Source organism: Apostichopus japonicus, chromosome 4, assembly GCF_037975245.1.
Source record: "Apostichopus japonicus isolate 1M-3 chromosome 4, ASM3797524v1, whole genome shotgun sequence".
Taxonomy (NCBI): domain Eukaryota; kingdom Metazoa; phylum Echinodermata; class Holothuroidea; order Aspidochirotida; family Stichopodidae; genus Apostichopus; species Apostichopus japonicus.
In genome coordinates this window covers 22533671-22553590 of record NC_092564.1, presented here as the reverse complement: position 1 = coordinate 22553590, position 19920 = coordinate 22533671, and the positions used below count along the sequence as shown (strand labels likewise).

At 40.8% G+C, this 19920-nt stretch overlaps 1 protein-coding gene across 1 annotated transcript in view; it reads left to right on the top strand.

The window, feature by feature from the left end:
- The first annotated feature begins 4261 nt into the window (after nt 1-4261).
- The window catches only part of LOC139966824 (condensin-2 complex subunit G2-like), a 43406-nt gene continuing 27747 nt past the window's right edge, over nt 4262-19920 (top strand). Inside the window, exons 1-6 of the mRNA XM_071970203.1 lie at nt 4262-4419; nt 8011-8116; nt 10369-10524; nt 11238-11358; nt 13330-13399; nt 14225-14312. Coding sequence (XP_071826304.1) covers nt 8015-8116; nt 10369-10524; nt 11238-11358; nt 13330-13399; nt 14225-14312 — 537 coding nt within the window. The 5' untranslated portion in view covers nt 4262-4419; nt 8011-8014. The remainder of the gene's footprint in view (nt 4420-8010; nt 8117-10368; nt 10525-11237; nt 11359-13329; nt 13400-14224; nt 14313-19920) is intronic.

Below are 19920 nucleotides of genomic sequence, written 5' to 3'. Positions count from 1 at the left end.
AATTCCTGGCTACGCGCCTGGCATTATGGACACTTAATTGGCATATAAGGTACTTTACAGGGGTAAACTGAGGAGGGGCATAGGAAGATGTGGCAATACAGGATGGGGCATTCGATTTCCACCATTTTATCTCGAAGTGTGCAATTTTTATTTGAATATGTGATACTGGGGAGGTGCCAAGAAATTGAGTCCAGCCAAGCAGTTAATGTCAGACGCCCTCTAATTTCCAACCTCTGATTCCGCAAATAAACCAACTGATGATCATAATCAAAGAATTGAGTTTGCGAAGACGCAGGTAACGACTACTCCTGCCCGTAGTAAAACCCTCATTATTGTGCGTGCAACAAGGTCGTGATTTTGAAGACGTTTTTGAAATAATTTGTTCAAAATTTATGATCGGCCACGGTCCTACGTAGGCCTACGTGCAGTAAGCTGCATTGCACAGAATCCAACGGTAGCGCTACTACTATTCTGTTGGGAACTCATTGGCATTTTCGTATACGTCATAACAATGAACCGCGCTGTTCTGCATTTTCACTTTAATTGATCTAGCTGCATCTGAGAGACAAAACAAAATATGAAAAACTGTCGGATTTGTCATATGTAATTGGCAAGAGGTGAATAATATAATGATTCATGCATAACGTTTTCTGAGCCCGCTTCGGTCAACTTGAACTCGAACAGTGGTCCGTATAGAGACCAACAGAAGCTCTATGAGTCATACACATTGGTCGTATTTATTGAGGCTATTTAGTGTACATTTTAAGTAGAAGTTAGAAGTGGCATTGTGTGTAAATTCTATACATGTTGCACACAATGCTGTGTTACACTCGAAACCTACAAAACTAACAACTTGAAACGAGATCCATTCGAAGCTTATTTCTTTGTATTTTAGAAAATGTTTACTCGAGTAATATATACCTTTATAAACATAAAAATTGTATCTTTTCATGGTTTTCATGTGCGTAGCTCTCATCGCTTTAGCGTAACTTTAGCGTAAGTTACATTTTCACTTATAAGGGTAATGCATGTATATACACTATACTTAGATATAAATTTTTTGCTTGTTTCATAATTCAGTTTTACTCAAGAAAAAATGTATAATGATTCATGCATAGCGTTTTGTGAGCCCTCTTCAAACTCGAACAGTGGTCCGCACAGGCCAACATAAATTTCGGTTAAGTTCTATGAGTCATATTCCTTGTTCATACCCATTGGTCGTATTTATTGAGGCTTTTTAGTGTACATATGAATTAATATACACTTCCAGACCCCGACATAACTCGGCAGGCTCTCGAATCACACATTGCAGGGGCGTATCCAGGATTTACCAATAGGGGGGGGGGGCGCCAGGCATGAATGATCGCCGTCCTGGGGGATGGGTCTAAGGGGAGGGGGTGTAGCCTACAATTTTTGCTTTCAAAGAAGGGCTGAAATGCAAAATGGTGTCATATGCATGGGCGGCGATCCGTACTTCCGAGTGAGGGGGGGGGGGGATATGACCTTGTTGACTATCTAAGCGTAGCGCCACCATGGGTTGGCGCGAAGCGTACAAGAAAATTTTGGGATTAACAAACCCTCTAGATGGCCGGAAACGGCACTTCCCGAGGTTTCCAAGCGGCATATACCCAACTTTAAAATAGGGATGTCATGTCCGAAATATCTCATAATCAGGATCCAAATACTTTTCTTTTTAATTTCGGGTGTTATTTTGGGAAAATTGCCCCTGTCAATCTTGTTTCAGGCGCAACGTTAGAATGTTCGAGAGCTCTGTTATATTATTCGATGAAGAAAATGGCCTCATGCAGGCTATTATAGGCCTATACACATGCAATACACAATTACACATAGTTACATTCCTAGGTACCGATTGCTAGGGCATCCAGGTGAAACGTGTATTAAGCATTACCCTGGTTACATGAGATTCTCAGCTGTTCGAGGGAACATGTACGTGTGTAGGCCTACTATAGGGCCTATATGAATACTATGAGGGTGCATATATGTACTATATCAATACCGTGGGCGCAATAATACATTTTGTTGTTATAGGGCCAATGAAGCCTACAGTCGACTATTTTTGCTTTATAAAGACGCTTTATTTGAAAAGATCGCACTGCGTTTATGGTAGGCGAGAAATGATGCTAAAAAAGAGCCGTACATTAACGAAGATGCATAAATGTAGGCATGAAAATATTCTTATCCCTGGCATTTTGTGGGGGGGGGGTATGGTGCATTACATCCCCTCCACCCATTTTCATGGGGGGATATATCCCCCCTCCACCCAGGATTGCCGCCCATGGCCATATGTGATCCATTTTTCGACCTTAATAATAAGCAACATTTCCAGTAAATATGGACACAAAATGCACAATTTAGTATGGCTGGCATGTCATTTAGTGTTTATAGTGATAATACAAACACAATTACCATCTATGTTTCTAAAACTATTATGCCGCCGAACTTCGCCAGAACCTTTTTTTGGCAAACAAAAAATAAAGCATACGGGAGGGGGGGGGGGGGGGGTTGAGCGATCACCGACATCTCACATAAAGGTCGTCATCAATTTTTTTTTTTTTTGCTAAACTTTTTTTTTTTTTGGTGACGGCCAATAGGGGGGGGCGCGCGCCTGTTGCGCCCCCCCTGGATACGCCCCTGCATTGTCACGCATAGTAGAAATGCTACGCAGTGAGTGCATCATGATGGTGTCGTCCAGTGATTCTTCAAAAATGCGCTACAGTGTTACGTACCGTGCAGATAAATATCATACTAAACCGGTGTATCTATAACGTCCCATCAACTATTCATGGCTTCCGAGTCCCAGGCCAACTTGTGCGTACTGGGAACTGCATTAAATTGACCATGTGCCTGCGTCGGTAGAAAGACGGTTTGAAGCATGTAAGACAGGACTTAATGCCATCAGTCCGGGTCCAGACCCGGCAAGCCACATTCCTCTAGATTATAACACCCCCTAAATTCAGCCATGCCGGTCTTTGCCAGCGTGGCACCGTAGAATCGCCTCTCTCAGTTTGCCATATAGTGTTCCAGTGAAATCTAGTCTGGGGTCGCCAAACAGCTCATATTTCTTTACCGATTGAAAATATCATCGAGTCTTAGTTGTCATCGAAATATTTGGGACTAATGTCAAGAAAACTTTCAGGATGCTAGAATTTTGTGTTCAATACCTATGATCTATAACGTTAAAGGCATTGAAGACTCGCCCCAAACCGCATGCCGCGCACTGAAAAAGTAGCAACGGAAAGTTATAACTTTCCGTTGCTTGCAAGTGAAGTTTTCTTCTTGTCGCTACAAAATGCAGACAGTAATGAAACGTGATACCTTGTTATCTTTTATCTAGACCTGAGATGTCCGATCGCTGCTATGTACACTGCGTTGTGAGTATTGACCGTATAGCTGTATGTATTGACTGTAGACTGTGCACAACACTAGTGTCTAATTACCGACGGTGGCAATTAAGCTGTGTGTATTTTCTGGGATCGATGCTTGTGCCTAACACTTCTGTTACACCTCATTCGAAACTAGGTCAGATTACCGGCATGAGACGTTACTTTGTGCGCGAGTCTTCACACCCTTTAATCAGTCAATCAAATCAGTCACTCATAAAGCCTACTTTTCTAAATGCTTAACTGAAAAAAGCTAAATGGCAATGAGCTTCTAAACAAGTGTAGTCGGTCATTCTAGACGTACTTAACAACTGGCATGAGACAATAAGCTGAACGACTGAATGTATACAAATTTCTGAAAGAATATTCCCGTGGCATACAATGTAGCCTACGTCGTAACACTTACAAAAGGAACATATCGCTCTCCAGACGCGTAGCCAGGAATTTGCCAAGGGAGGGGCGAATCTGTAGGCAAACTATGAGCCTAGCCGCAGTTTCTGCATTGAAAACTATCTAAGCGTAGCGCCAGAATATGGCGCTACGCGTACAAGAAAATTTTGGCTGAATTCCTGCCAGATCGCTGGAAATAGCCTTTTCCAAGCCTTGTAAGTTGCATCTAAGCTTGAAATAACTAGCGATATCATAAAAACATACAAAAAATATCCTCAAAGGGGGGGGGGGGGCTGTCGCTCTCTACTTTGAAAACCCGATATACCTCGAGATATTTGATTGAATATAACCTTCTTAAGTTGATTGGCTAAACCTTTGATCCAGGAAGTAGATCACATTTTAATGTTAATTTAATGTTCCTCAACAGCATTACTTTTCTCGTGTGATTATCTTGTTGATTTTTTCCAAATCTGGCGTCCCATAGCATGTTTTGTTTATCTATGTTTCCAATTCCGGGTCAATCAACTGTATTACGAACTCTGGCGCGATTTTATGAATCAAAGAAGTTAACTGATCCAAAACCGTTCCCTTGCACTATATATCCATTTCTGTATGTGACATAAGCGAGGTAAAATACATGCATGCTGCTGTTCTACTATCTATTTTGAAACAACAGGACAAGGTTAACTGTCCTATGCCTAGGCTATATCGTCGCAGGCCTACAGCCGCCTTATTTATATCTTAGTTCTTTGGGCCTAGTTCAATTTCTATGGCCTAGCCTAACTTACTCATTCATAACCTGTACTGTAGCAGTAAAAGTACTGTAGCCAGTAGGCTAACCAAACGTCAACCGTGTCTCGTAGCCTCAATGGAAAAGTACAGTATGTAGACTAGACATACGAAAATAAATAGCGTTGTGTAATGGATTGGATTCTTCAAAGTAGAATAAATTGTGGGTCAAGTTCCATAACACATAGGCCTAGGCCTATATTGGATTCTTCCATTTAGTTTGGTGCTGTCCTAACTATACTAGCCTAAGTTAAGTTACTGTAGTCTATGGAGTATGGGCCTAGCCCTAGATCATGATGAAGTGTCTAGGCCTAAATTGTATTTAGGCTTTTTGCAAAGGCTAGGCTATTTTCTTAGCTAGGCATAGCCTAACTAAGACTAGTATAGTCAGTATTGCGAAGTTCGGCATACTGCGAAGTTCGGGCACCCTAAGAAATGCACGATTTTCACCATGAAAACCTACAGGAAGAGCCAAATTTCACCAAAAAGTACGAAGCTACAGTTATTTTCTCTCCAAAATGTCCCGTGTGCAAGAAATTACTTACATATTAGTCAATAAAATGACGGAGATCTATGAAGTCTGTTATATTACTGAAAAAGCAACTGCGCCACCAATTTTATCACCAGCGCCACACTGTGGGTTGCGTGTCCGAACTTCGCAATACTCTAGCAAGAAATACCAGTTCCACAATCACGAAGAATCTTCTTGGAAAACAACGTGAAAACAGTTTGCAGGAAAGAAAGTTTGGCCGTGTATCGTACTATAACAAAATTCTCCCACCATATGAAGTATATTTTCAAATGATTTATACCAGAAGATTTAGTTTTGGGGTGTTTTAAGTCTTAAGTGGCCGAACTTCGAAGTCACCATCCTACTACTAGTGTAGTACTCGTAGTAGGCCAGTGGTCTAGTTCTAGGGTAGTGGTACCGGAGCCAAGACTAGCCTGTCCAGTTCAGACGAATTGTTGGGTAGGTTAGGGGTAGGATACTGTGATGGCATAGTCTAGGCCTAATCATTAATTAAACTGAGCTCATGCAAGGTGATTTACCTGACCAAGTTTAAGATCAGCCTGGTCCTATATATAATTTATTCAAACTATTGTGTAAATATAGGTCTAGGATTCTAGGAACTTAGGAAGGCTAGGAGCCATTTGTACTGTATGTCATCTCGCAAGGTAGCAACTAGCACTGTTGTATTGGCATGTAATGCTCTGAAGTCTTATCATGACGACATTTGTGGTCGCTGTGCCGTTTACACGTTTAAACGTGTAAACGAACAATACATCGTTTAAACGTTTAATAAAACCGCGAAATAACAACACAACTTACAATCAGTCGAATCATAAACCGCGAACGTAATCCTACTATTGTTCCCCCCCCCCCATTGTATCCGGCGATATGAATGGCTTGTATTCACTACATTTCTGATGTATGAATAACAGATTACGTGGTGCACTGGTGCTAATAGATTTTCTACCGGCTTTAAAGGCGTGCACACTGCTTGCTCTAAGCTTTTTGTAACACTTACCGATAATAATCGGCCCTAACAGATTTTTTAATACGGGCACGAATAGCTTGCGCTCTGCAACGCTGTTATTCTTTTGTGAAAACTTCCTGATTTCGCGGCACAAGTGTACTTTATATCGAGCCGACAGCGGCGGCGCAGATAATCCAGTCAATGCATGTTCGATCGAAATGATTACAATCCCTGTCCATCATGTTGAACTCTCCCACCAGACAATACCGGGTCGAATTCTCGACTTGGTAATAGTTGTTCAAATACATGATCAAAGGAAATGTATCAATTGGAGATTGTAAAAAATTGCTTTATAATATGATTGGTCCAATAAATTCAGTAGTGGCTGACAAAGTGTTCGAAAGTACCAAATTGCACAAGGCTCTAGCCATGTTCGCGGGTGGTGTCTTGGCGTTAAAAAAAATTCTCTCCAAGGAGTGAAGAGAATCTACCGTCTATACTTTACGGACAAGTTGAAAAAATATCGCTGGCAAAAGTGGAGATTTGGTCAGCAAATGTCAAAGTTCACGTTAAAGTTCGAAACATGTGTACATCAACGTAAGCGAACAACCAACAGAAGAAATAGTGAAAGGAAACTTACAAAGAAAATAAAATCTATTAGCGCACAAAGAAAAGATTTCCAACGGCAACATCTGTAATTTCCAGCCATATATGCAACATTTTTACTCCTTTAGTATTCCTTGGCTCAACCCTGACGCCAGGTGTGTCTGTGAATAATAGACTGTGATTGGTCGAATGTTACTTTTTGCATTTTTATTGTTCAACTAACGAGCCATGTTCAAATGTTTTCTCACTGCTAGGACTGTGTTCTGGGCCAGCTGCGTGCGTGGCTGTACATGTCGTATGGTATTGTGGATTGCGCAATTTACCTTTCAAGTTTTAACAATCATTTTTTGGACACGAACTGTGCGCAATGTGTTTGAAAAGATTTTCCATATCCTCTTGTACTGTTAAATTGAAGTAAAATAATGAAAACATCACAAAGAGGACAAACACATTGGATATAACAATTTATTTGAACTGCATATTGTCATTTGAGTGTGTACTTGTCACAACTAAACGTTGGCCACCAAGGTCAGTTCAATACTACAAGGTCACTAAACTGATTCACGCATATAAGAAACTGCATAGCCTAATGTTAGGCCTAGCTTCCATCACTCAGCACTGGTATATGGCGTGTGCCGATCGTAGCTGACAATGTCGTCTAGCAGAAAAGCTTTCTCTTGTTGGAATTTACTTTCATATTGCAAAAAAAACAGTAAATAGGAGAAACCAAAGTCAAAAAATGATGGATGGAAGCTTTAACTTTGTTTTTTTCCAGTATTTGCAATTCACATTTCGGTTTTCTTAAAATAAAAAATAGTACCGAAATTCGGTCAGAAAAGACCGATTTCGGTACTAAAACCATTTCCCGCGATTTTCGCGAACGTTTAAACGTTTAGACGAACGAAAAATCGGCCATTTAAACATTTAGGTCTTTAAACGAAAACTCACAGCCCTACTACTATGTCAGTAAAAACTACTAAGTGTATGTACAATTTCTCATGCACATATATTCACTTATTAGTGAGTATTTTGCCTGAAAAAAAAACAGACCTGTGTTTTATTGGTGGCCTCTTTGTATATAAATTTCCAGTAGCCTACTTTATAATTCATGAATGTTTCAATGCAGCCAATGAGCAGGAAGCAAGTATTGCTGAACACTGTCGAGCCCTTAAAGTAGTAAATTAGTAAATATAGAAGTGTACAATCAATGTGTAATCAATTTCCGCAGCATAGAACTGCACATAAACTATGTGGGATACAACTACTGTACAGTATACAGTAGGTATGCATAATGCAGCACACCTTATCTTCTCTCGCTTTTTCTCTCTCTCTCCCTCTTTCTTCAGGAAAATGAAGGTAGCAACCTCTAAATCAAATGACTACAGGGAAGCCATTTTGACTTGTACAGCAGGGAAAGATTATCAACATCTTTGTCAGATTGTCAAAAAGCATGTGAGTAACTTTGATCATTGAAAAATGTTTAAATCTATCAGATACTATTAAACATGAGAAGGCTTCAATCAGGCATGACTATGCATTAAAAACAATACAATAAACATGTGAAAATGTCCTGTTGAAGATCAAATAGTAGAAGATGAAAATGTCTTGTTAAAGTAGCAATTACTTAACTTTAACAAGTTAACATATTAAGTGAGTAGCTAGCCTGAAGTTGAAGCCTTATATCGCTCTAACTTAAATCAGTCTTTTTGAGCTGATTTTGCATATGTATTTCTTAATGCTGGTCAATACAGCAATGGAGTTTATTAACTTGGTCAGGCAAATCAAATTTTAAATAATGAAATAGAAGTTGAATATTAGCTTATTATCTGTTATAAAAACTAGTGATTGAAAAGTTTCTGGGCGACGAACTGTTCAGAGCTAACTGAAACAATTGCTCATTAACCATTTAGTGGAAAGTTTTTAGTGTATAAATTTAATGAAATTTCAAGTGGTTGTCCCCAAGACAACCAGCTAACCAATTTTTGGTTGTCCTGCTGACATTTTGGTTGTCTTGCAGTGGAAACATGTAGAGTAGGATATATGTTTGTGAGATGGCCAAAGGAACTCCAATAAGGAGAAGATACATTACATGGATGTTGCTATTTATCGCCACATGTTGCTAGTTGCTTTGATTCGTGTGTACAATCTTCTCTGGAGTGTAATGCTCGAGTATTTGTAGGCTTATGAATAAGTAGAATGTACTCCTAGTGTTATGAAATAGTAATACCATCTCTTTGATGTTACCGAAAAACTCCATCGAGATACCTTACAGGCCTCTTATGTATTTATCTAGGTCATGGATTCAGTTTTCCCACGAGAAGTTTTTAACTATCTTATTGAATCTTGGTACAGGGCCTTTTCCCAAAATAGATTCCATTATGTCTGTGGAACATTCGAGAAGGTTCTCTCACGTGGTATGGAAGTTTCCATAGAAAGGGGAGGGACTTCCAAACTCCCAACCAATCAGGGCAGATCAGTGCCAGCGCACTTATTTTTATATCGTTAAGTTAATACAGGATGGTCATGTTATTGGCTGCCTACTGATTGTGCGCAGAGGGATTTTATAGAAGTAAGGTATAAAAGGGCATGGGGCCGAAAGTTTATTTACTCCGTCAGAAATTTATCACTCCGTCATCAGTTCGTCGCTTCGTCATTGCTTCGTTACCATTTCATCACTCCTTCTAATTGTTTAATTGACGAAGTCAAGTCAAGTCAAATCATTGTAATTTAGTTTTATTTGTAAAGAGAATCGACAGAGAAGAAATTATACCGAATCACTAATCAAATCCGATCTTGTTTTTCTGTGAACTCATTGTTTTCTTCCGTTCGAGACATCTCCTGAAGAAGCAGAAATACGGCATCAAGATAACCCCAGTACCTTTCTATCGCGAGTCTGATATAGTTTTACTATCGGAGGAGCCGGGCTCGTCACAATATTACACTAGTTTGATCAATGGTTATCTTATATTGAGTAAAACTCCGAAAGTTGCTTAATTTAATAAATGTAAATATCTGCTTGATTGGTGGTCATTCATTATTGGCTGAATAGTTTGAACAGCCTCACAATATGCTCTTGGAGAAGTTTGCAACTGATATCAGAGAGTAGAGAAAGGGACCTTAAAGCCAAATCTTAAACAACTCCATATTGATAGCTCATGAAACAGTTTATAATTAGTGAATTGTAATTAAATAGCACTTCTGGCAACACCAGTCAAAGTGCTTAGCAAAAAACAGAAAAATCAGAGAAAAAGAATGATATGATTTCATTCCTGGTCTGTAAAGGGGACAACACCACAATAGTCTGGGGCATTTCACATCTATAGCTTTAAATGTCTGTCCATGTTTTCACTTACTGTACTCTACTGTATGTTTGTAGGGCTTACCATTTTAGTCTTCACCAAGATTTCTGTTTAATGAAACAGCGTTCCAAATATACTATTATAAGTACAGTAGCCAACTCCAGATTAATATATCATCTTTAAGGCTTTCCACACTCAATGATTGAAGACTAAATTTTCTCAGAATATTTTTTGTCTTCCTTTTTAATCATTGGATTTATGCATAGACTAGATAATTAATCTTGCTAACAGGAAGTACAGTCTAGAGGTCAAGTGATTCTTTCTCACTCACTTCCCTGTGTACTTTGTTCCTCTCATAAACTCTGTTACCTTTAAACATGTCAGGATCATCTTTCTCATGTGCAGAAAAACAAGACAGACGACTTCAATTTTGATGATGTCGTTCAAAGTTTCTCAAGAAAGCAACATGAGAGTCTGTGGTCTGGGCTATTTGGTATCTTAAGTGACCTGAGGGAGCATCTTACACCGTCTCTCCTGGAGGATGAAGAGAACATCAATCAGGTAGTATTGTTTGTCCGCATCTTGCTTCACAGATGGAGAATCTCTTGACAACAGTTATATCAGGGATTCTGTTTTCTTCAGATAAACAAAGTTTGATAAACAGTACTTTTTGGCTTGTGCTGGATAATATCAGCACAAGATCTGTTAAATTAATGTAAGAAGATGTAATAAAATAGCCGTAGTTTAGTAGCTCTCACAATAAGCATACAATGTTTAACTAGTATAGTAGCTCACAATAACCATACAATGATTAACTACATAATGAAAAGTTTCTGTAGCATACTGCATTCAGACATTCTGTTTTTTGACATGTAGCAATTCTATCTGCGTGATCAACATTCCTGCAATTAAACTCTAGGCCACATTAAATTCCTAATTTCAAGCTTGTGTAGATGGTTCAGTCAATATGTTACATATTTGCATAGTGAGTTTCTGCTTGCTGCCACAGTTTCACTGAAGAAAGTCACACGACATCTACAGCTCATCTCATTTCTCATAATTTTGACAATGCTTTGTATCATGGCATGTAGCAGAAGGTATTCAAACACAGATTGTTAGTATGGCATATGTTGATCTACATAATAACTAAATATAGGCAGTGTGGCTGCATGCAGTGTTTATACACTGCATGCCGTCAAGGTCATGTAAAGGAGCAGACTTTAAAATGTTTATATTCATAAAAATAAGTATAAATAAAGTTCTGTTCTCCCCAGATAGAAGAAGAAGATGTTTATTCCTGCTTGGAAGCTACTTTGGTTGTCATGGCAGCATATATGGACCAAGAAAAATCCATTGTCACTGAGAAAATGGTTGAATGTGCAAACCATTTGCACGGTAAGTTTTGTTGGTATTAGGGTGTAGAGATATATATCATTTATTTTCATAAGGGGAGTGGGTGACTGGAGAGATACTCGGTTTGCCACTGAATTGGAAATAGGATATACTGTATGTTAAAGTCTCAGTAAGTGTTTGACAAATTCAAACCTCGACCTTTCCAGCTTACTGCACTAAAAGTTCAGTGAAAAATGACACTGTTCTATGCAATTTTTATATCAATATTCATTATTTATATTGAGTTATTTGTCATTAACAATTTTAAGCTGAATAAAATTGGCCAGATTTATTAACAAGTCTGTAGATTCTACAAACTTCAATCAAAATTTGCAAGCCCCGCCCAACAGATCATGCGCCAGTCAAATCTCTTTTTTTGTTTTTCGACCGTTAGACCTACTTTTACTTTTGTGGCTAGCCTGTCTTAGGTCCCTGCTCTTGTATCTTTCTCGGTCTTACCGATGTAACTTGCAAAATTGTGACATTGCCTTGCATTGCAATGAATAAACAGGTGTATTCAGACGTTTCTCCCATGGAATTGTAAAAAGTGGATATCCACTTTTATCATATGATAAGAGTATAGGACTGCATAATAATCTCGATTGGGCCACATGTGTAGACTATTTTGTTTACATTTGGGTAATGAACATGCTCACATGGGCAGTCACAGTGATTTTACGGCAAACCGTTCGCTTCATAAGGGCCACAGAAAATAAACTTCTTTCTTTCGATTGCGACAGCTTTTCTCCATTATCCGCCTGGTCAGAGTGCATTTAGAATAAAACACATTGAATCTACTTCAGAAGTTTGTTTTCCGAAATTCATCAGCAAACAGTTGAGACTTATAAGTTGGATTTTGCAATGGCCTCTAACATTGCATCACATTGGCCAAGACATGATATATTCATATATAATTGCATAATCCTCATTTGAATCAAAAGGTCTCTTTGGTGCAGTCATTTGTCTGCTTCTTATGTCAGTGAGTTATTAAACATTGATTCAATACAGAAAATGTTGTCCCACAAATTTAGTGTACAGATGTTCTCATTGCAACATATTGGCCAAGACATGATATATTCATATATAATTGCATAACCCTAATCCTCATTTGAATCAAAAGGTCTCTTTGGTGCAGTCATTTGTCTGCTTCTAATGTCAGTGAGTTATTAAACATTGATTCAATACAGAAAATTTTGTGTTCCACAAATTTAGTGTACTGTACAGATGTTCTCATTGCAACACATTGGCCAAGACATGATATATTCATATATATAATTGCATAACCCTAATCCTCATTTGAATCAAAAGGTCTCTTTGGTGCAGTCATTTGTCTGCTTCTAATGTCAGTGAGTTATTAAACATTGATTCAATACAGAAAATTTTGTGTCCCACAAATTTAGTGTATAGATGTTCTCATTGCAACACATTGGCCAAGACATGATATATTCATATATATAACTGCCTAATTGTCATTTGAATCAAAAGGTCTCTTTGGGGCAGTCATTTGTCTGCTTCTAATGTCAGTGAGTTATTAAACATTTGATTCAATACAGAAAATTTTGTGTCCCACAAATTTAGTGTATAGATGTTCTCATTGCAACATATTGGCCAAGACATGATATATTCATATATAATTGCATAACCCTAATCCTCATTTGAATCAAAAGGTCTCTTTGGTGCAGTCATTTGTCTGCTTCTAATGTCAGTGAGTTATTAAACATTTGATTCAATACAGAAAATTTTGTGTCCCACAAATTATGTGTATAGATATTTCAATTGCAGCACATGCTCTTTTGGTCGAAGTCCAGTAACAGGTTTTCAGGTACCTTATCTTTACTGTGGCACCAAATTGTAACATATTCAATTGCAATGCAGCTTGAAGTGGGCATTAATCGTATAGAAGGTTTTTGTGTGAACTGTTTCAATTATTCCAGGGTAGATGCCGATATCCTTCTTTGTATATTCTTACTGCAGAAATGCTAATGGAACTGCCGGATTCACAAGACAAGCTGAGATTGAAAATTGCAAAGCTGTTACAAGTATGGTAAGATGCCCGCTTCTGCGGAACAGTTTATTTGTGAGCAAAGATGATTAATTTATATTGGCTTTCATTTCTATGTTTGACAATGTAGTTCCATGATATATACTATTGTGGCTAATTCAAAAGCCCAAAGACATGTAAGGTGAAAGTACAGTAATTATGAGAAAGTAAATATGGGAAGTATTTGCTACAAGTTCTGATTATGTTAATTTGAAACAGTTCTCTTCACAAAGAGAACTTTCAGAATGCCACAGATGGCTTAGAACTAATAAACTGAATGATAGGTGGTCATGAGTGAAAAAAATTGTTGCACTATCATCTTCAACTTAAGATAGCCAGAAGTGATCACATCTCAGTACTGCTCTGTCCTCTCTATGCAATTAAACTTAAGGTAGCCAGAAGTGATCACCTGTCATTACTGCTCTGTCCTCTTAATGCAATTGAACTTTAAGGTAGCCAGAAGTGATCACATCTCAGTACTGCTCTGTCCTCTTAATGCAATTAAACTTTAAGGTAGCCAGAAGTGATCACCTGTCATTACTGCTCTGTCATCTTTATGCAATAAAACTTAAGGTAGCCAGAAGTGATCACCTGTCATTACTGCTCTGTCCTCTTAATGCAATTGAACTTTAAGGTAGCCAGAAGTGATCACATCTCAGTACTGCTCTGTCCTCTTTATGCAATTAAACTTTAAGGTAGCCAGAAGTGATCACATCTCAGTATTGCTCTGTCCTCTTAATGCAATTAAACTTAAGGTAGCCAGAAGTGATCACATCTCACTATTGCTTTAATTATGGAGTTCATTTTTCTCTTCCATCTTTCTCTCAGGTGGGTCCAAGATTTTCCAGGTAAAGAAGACATTGCTCCAAACATGATGGTCTGTCTCATTACAAATGCTCTTCAACCTAATGCTTACGTGAGTTTGTAAATATTGACCTAGATCTTATAGGTCAGAACAATAAAATCCTACAATCATTGACTACTTCAACAGTAACTAAGGCAGGGCTTAATCTTGAGAAAGCTGGTTGGTTGTTCTTCTTTCAGTCTGGATTCTCTTCAAACATTGTTTCAACTTTCAAGTTCTTTGTTTACATAATCATGGTTTCATGGAGTGTAACACTGTGTGTTAATCATATCAATTAAAATGGTTGTAGTTAGGAAATCTGCAAGGATAATTTTGGTTGTTTGAGAAGAAATATAATAGTCTGAGACCACTGGACTGCCTGTAGAACTCAGTCCCATAAAATGAGTGAAGTGATCAATAGACGGTCTACAAAAAATGCAGTAATCAGCAGAGAGTTTACAAATAACTACAGTAATCAGCAGATAGTCTACAAATGAGTGCTGTGATCAGCAGACGGTCTACAAATGAGTACAGTTATCAGGGGGTGTTCTATCTCAGTCAGCCCTGGTTCTCCTGCAACAGTTACTATTGTTGGCTAGTTGAGTGGCACAGAGTTGGTGAATTGTAAATTTTTTATCTTGAAAATGCTGAAGCATGGTAATACTGAAAGAGTGGCAAAAGTTTTCAGATAGGAAATAGTTGCCAGGAGTGTTAAAATTTTGTATTTAACTGTTTGAATTGCAAATAAATTGATAAAAACTTTCATGGTTTACAATATTTACAGTAGTTTCATGCCAATTAGTGTAGCAGCATAGCAAACCTATTGTGCATTTTGTGATACAAGCACCAAATTTTGCACACATGAACATTAACATATTGCAAACATTTTAAGATATTGGGCCACTGGGAATTCTCTCTTTATGTCCGCCATATTGGATTTCAAAATGGCCGCCATTTGAAATCTGCATTTGCGATTATCTCTGGGTCAAATGCTGCTATTGACTTCATTTTGGTGTCTAAATGTATGTTTTTTGGGGCAAGGAATCCAATGGTAACAACCTGCATTGCGTATTTTTACCAATGGGCCGCCATATTGGATTTCAAAATGGCTGCTTTACATTACATGGCCGCTTCTCGATCTCCCTTTACCTGTTAAGCGCGCAAGATTTGCGTTCCGGTTTCCGGTGATTTTCAAAAAATCCCAAATCCTACACCGAACACCCCCAGACCTGGAAAATAGCTTGTTTGAAAGAGGACAGAATAAGCTTTCATTTGATGGTTTTTTTAGGGGGGGTTAGTGCAGGAAAAACCAGACAAGATGAGGAGACGGCAACAGTATTCAGATTGGCCGATCTTGTCCACCTCTATCAGTCCAGAATGGAACAGCTTGGAGTGCAGTTCGACACAAGAGTCCACTCCACACGACTGAAACAGAGACTGCTATCTCAGTTTCCTGACATGCGGGCACACACCAAGGGGAGAGACATCCTGATGGCATTTGAAGAAGATCTCGGTGCTGCTCTTGACAAAACCTGCGAGCTGGACAGTGATAGTGATGCAGTCCATCTTGCCCGTGCTGCACACATTGTTCGCCGTCACATGTTTGGAGAAGCCAAGCCCTTCACAGGATTCCGTGGAGGATGTCAAGATGTGCCACCGTTGCTGCTTGCCCTAGTCAGCATGATCCTAGAGGGACCCAGCATCAAGGACCAGATGGCAGACACTAACCCTGCAGCAATTACCTCAGCCCAGATACTGAAGTTCAACAGCGTAAAACACAAGCGAACACGTGGCACCACATCATCCATCTATGTCAGGCAACTGCCGCTGTAGACAACATAGATCACAACCCTAGTGCAACAACATCAAAAGACTCCTTCCATGGTACCGCTATCTCCCTCATACAACATCCTTCTTACACTGGTGAAGGAATAAATCGGAGCATCGTCGTTGCTGGAGAATCTGGGGATGCACGGTCCAAGACTGTCTCCCCTTTGCCGCACTATTATACTGATGTACCCCCTGTCACTAGCAGCATCAAGAAGTCGCCTGTCCCAGCTGCTGGAGTTGTGTCATTGGCCAGAGGAGACTTCAAACAGCAGACTGATGAAGAATACCAATGGCTAGGCAATGCAAAACAAGTCCTGGAAGACAACACTGGTACAGTGGACAATGAAAACACATCTTGGGCTGCATTTCATGCCAGCCGACAGCCACCAGATGCTAGAGTCATCTGCCCCACGTCGCTGCTTCCACTCCTCCTGGAAAGTGGCCACACTGTGGCCATGATCCGGCATTCAATGGACGTTGCGAAGAAAGCTGTAGAACACCTGAATCCTGGACACCAGTGGTCACCTTGGATCAGCCACTGTTTGCTTTGGCCAAGCAGATACAGTGGAAGTGGCAAGAGAGTTATGGTGAAGACCACATAATGGTGATGTTTGGTGGTCTCCACATAGAGATGGCGGCACTGAAAATACTGGGGGACTGGCTGCAAGGGAGTGGTTGGGTGCAAACACTTGTGCAAGCCGAGATTGCGACAGCCGGGACAGCAGACTCATTCCTGCGTGCATCTCATGTCTTGCGCACAAGAAGAGCACATCAAGTGACTGCAGCAGCACTGTACATCCTGCAACACCATGCCTACAACCACTACTGTCTGGGAGAAACCAGGGATGCAGAGGACCTTCCTGCATTTGAAGACTGGTGTCGCCAGAGACGAGACAACATCCCCCAGTTTCGCTATTGGGCAACTGTGCTGGAACTAGAACTGTTGGTTCTAGTGTATGTGCGTTCTCTCAGGCAGGGATCGTTGATGATGTACCTCGATGCTCTGACAGAGCTGGTCACCTGGTTCCACGCACTAGATCATACCCACTATGCTAGGTGGATACCAGTGCACCTGAAGGACATGGCCTAACTCACTACCAAACACCGGGACGTAGCCAAGAAATTCAGTGAAGGCCATTTCACAGTTCAGAAAACACAGATGGTGTTCTCTTCAATCCCGATTGACCAGGCACATGAGCAGAATAATGCCTGCATCAAATGAGACGGTGGCGCAGTTAAGCTCACTGACAACCCTAGTGCCCTTCGTCGCTGGATGGTTGCGGGACCAGAAGTTGCTAGGGTGATCGAAGAATTCCATGACTGGAACCAATACTGGAGACGGCAAACAGCAGACACACGTCATCATGATCAGACGCCAAGTGTACAGGCTTCATTTGTGAAAGATATTCGCTCTCTCGTCGGTGTCATAGAGGAGATGGGCAACCCATTCGAGGAGAACAGTCAGGATCTAGTCACACTGGACACAAAGGACATCGCAGGTCCTGCAGCCGTGGAGACCGTGATGAATGCCAAGAGGATTGGCCAAGAGCAGTTCGAGGCTTTCACCAGAGAGTGTCTGTTGGACAGAACAAAGGCACTGGACGACCCCATTCGTCGTAACAAGCTGAAGGTGTTCAGCACTTCCACTCCAAGAAACCAGAGCAAAGGTCAGCAAGAGCTCGCCTCCGTCAAGAATGACCGTGAACTCTTCGCACGCCTGTACATTAGCTGCCAAGGGATGGAAACCTTGAGGAGTTCTTTCGTCACGAGAACCAGGCATGTCCTCCTGCACTGTCTGCTGGTGGAAACCTCTTCACTGGTACCAAGAATGATCTCATCACATGCTTGGAAGAAGTCTCCAACGCCAAGACAGAGACTCCTGTCACTACCTGTAAAGTGCTTGATGGAGCAGCCATCGTCCAGATGCTGAAGCCGGCTGCATTAAAGACCTTTGAAGAGTATGCACATCAGATCTTCATCCCATATATATCTACGAAGCTGCCAACAGTTTCACGCCTGGATCTGGTCTGGGATACTTACCTTGCTGATTCACTGAAAGGTAGTACACGTGCAAAGCGGGAACAAGGCGTGCGGAGACGTGTGGTGGCCAACGCAGCCATACCAGGAAACTGGCAGAACTTCCTACGAGTGGACAGCAACAAGACCGAGTTGTTCAGGTTCCTCTCAGCAGCTCTCATGGAATGGTTTGACCAGGAGGACAAGCAACTCGTCATTACTGATGGAGAGGCAGCCACTACTACCAGATCTGACCTCACTCGCCCCATGTAACCATGAAGAGGCTGACAGTCGGATGTTGCTGCATGCATCTCATCTCATCTCAAGCATGAACACCATTCAATAGTCATCCGGACTGTAGACACCGATGTTGTGGTGCTGGCAGTGTCCGTGGTACAGGAGTTGCAACCAGAAGACAAACTATGGCTGGCATTTGGAACAGGCCAAAGATTCCGATACCTAGCAGCACACGAAATAGCAGCTGGACTGGGACGAGAGAAGGCTCGTGCACTGCCAATGTTCCAAGCTCTAACTGGATGCGACACTGTGTCCAGTTTTGCCAGACATGGCAAGAAGACTGCGTGGGCAGTCTGGACGGTACTGCCAGAACTCACTGAGGGGCTGCTGCTGCTGTCCTCCGCACCACGTGACATACCAAACGATGCAATGTGCATCATCGAGAGGTTCGTGATCCTGTTGTATGATCGAACCAGCAAATGCACGGACATTGACACGGCCAGGAGTCAACTCTTCGCAAGGAAGAACGATGTGCAGCTGATCCCTCCAACGAAGGCAGCTTTAGAGGAACATGTCAAGAGGGCAGTGTATCAAGGTGGACATGTGTGGGGTCAGATACTGCTGCCAGCACCAGAGCTCCCTCCACCAACCAACTGGGGTTGGTCAATGACTGGAGGACACTACACACCATACTGGACCAGGCTACCTGAGGCAGCTCATAGCTGCATTGAGCTGGTTTCTTGCAAGTGCCAGAAAGGGTGTGTGAGGCGCTGCAATGCAAGAAGGCTGCCCTTCAGTGCACAGCCCTCTGTATGTGTGAAGGGGACTGCACATGACGATGAGTCCACAACATACATGTACTCCTGGCAGTGCTGAACTTGTTAACATGACACTGTTAATGTACACGTATCTTCAGTACCGATATATACCTAGCCTCAGATACCAAGTAGGCTGAGGGGGCTTACCAGGCTGCATCCCCTTCAGCCTACTTAAGAATTGTGCATGGATTGTGCATTGGATTGTGAAATTGGTACCGTTGGATTCCTTGCCCCAAAAAACATACATTTAGACACCAAAATGAAGTCAATAGCAGCATTTGACCCAGAGATAATCGCAAATGTAGATTTCAAATGGCGGCCATTTTGAAATCCAATATGGCGGACATAACGAGAGAATTCCGAGTGGCCCAATATCTGAATATGTTCGTAACATGTTTATATACATGTGTGCCAAATTTGGTGCTTGTATCACAAAATGCACAATCCTTTTGAATATTTGGGCTAAACTGCCCCGCTAAATTTGAATTACTCGGGCATGTAATGGTATTGTAATTAAATGAGATTTTATCAGTCTTACTGCCTGTTTACATTGTTGATAGTTGTTCAACATCTTTTAATGTGTTAAAGTTGCATTTGTGGTAGTCATCCCCTTCTTTAACCAAGTAATCTCTAGAAATATCAAAAATGTAATTAGTGCTCAGAGCTTCTACATAATGTATGTATTTTAGATCCTCCTGCAAGCAGGAACTCGCGAATAAGCCATCATTGGCTTATCAAAGCCACAAGCTGACCGAAGTCAGTCTCTTAGATTCATATTT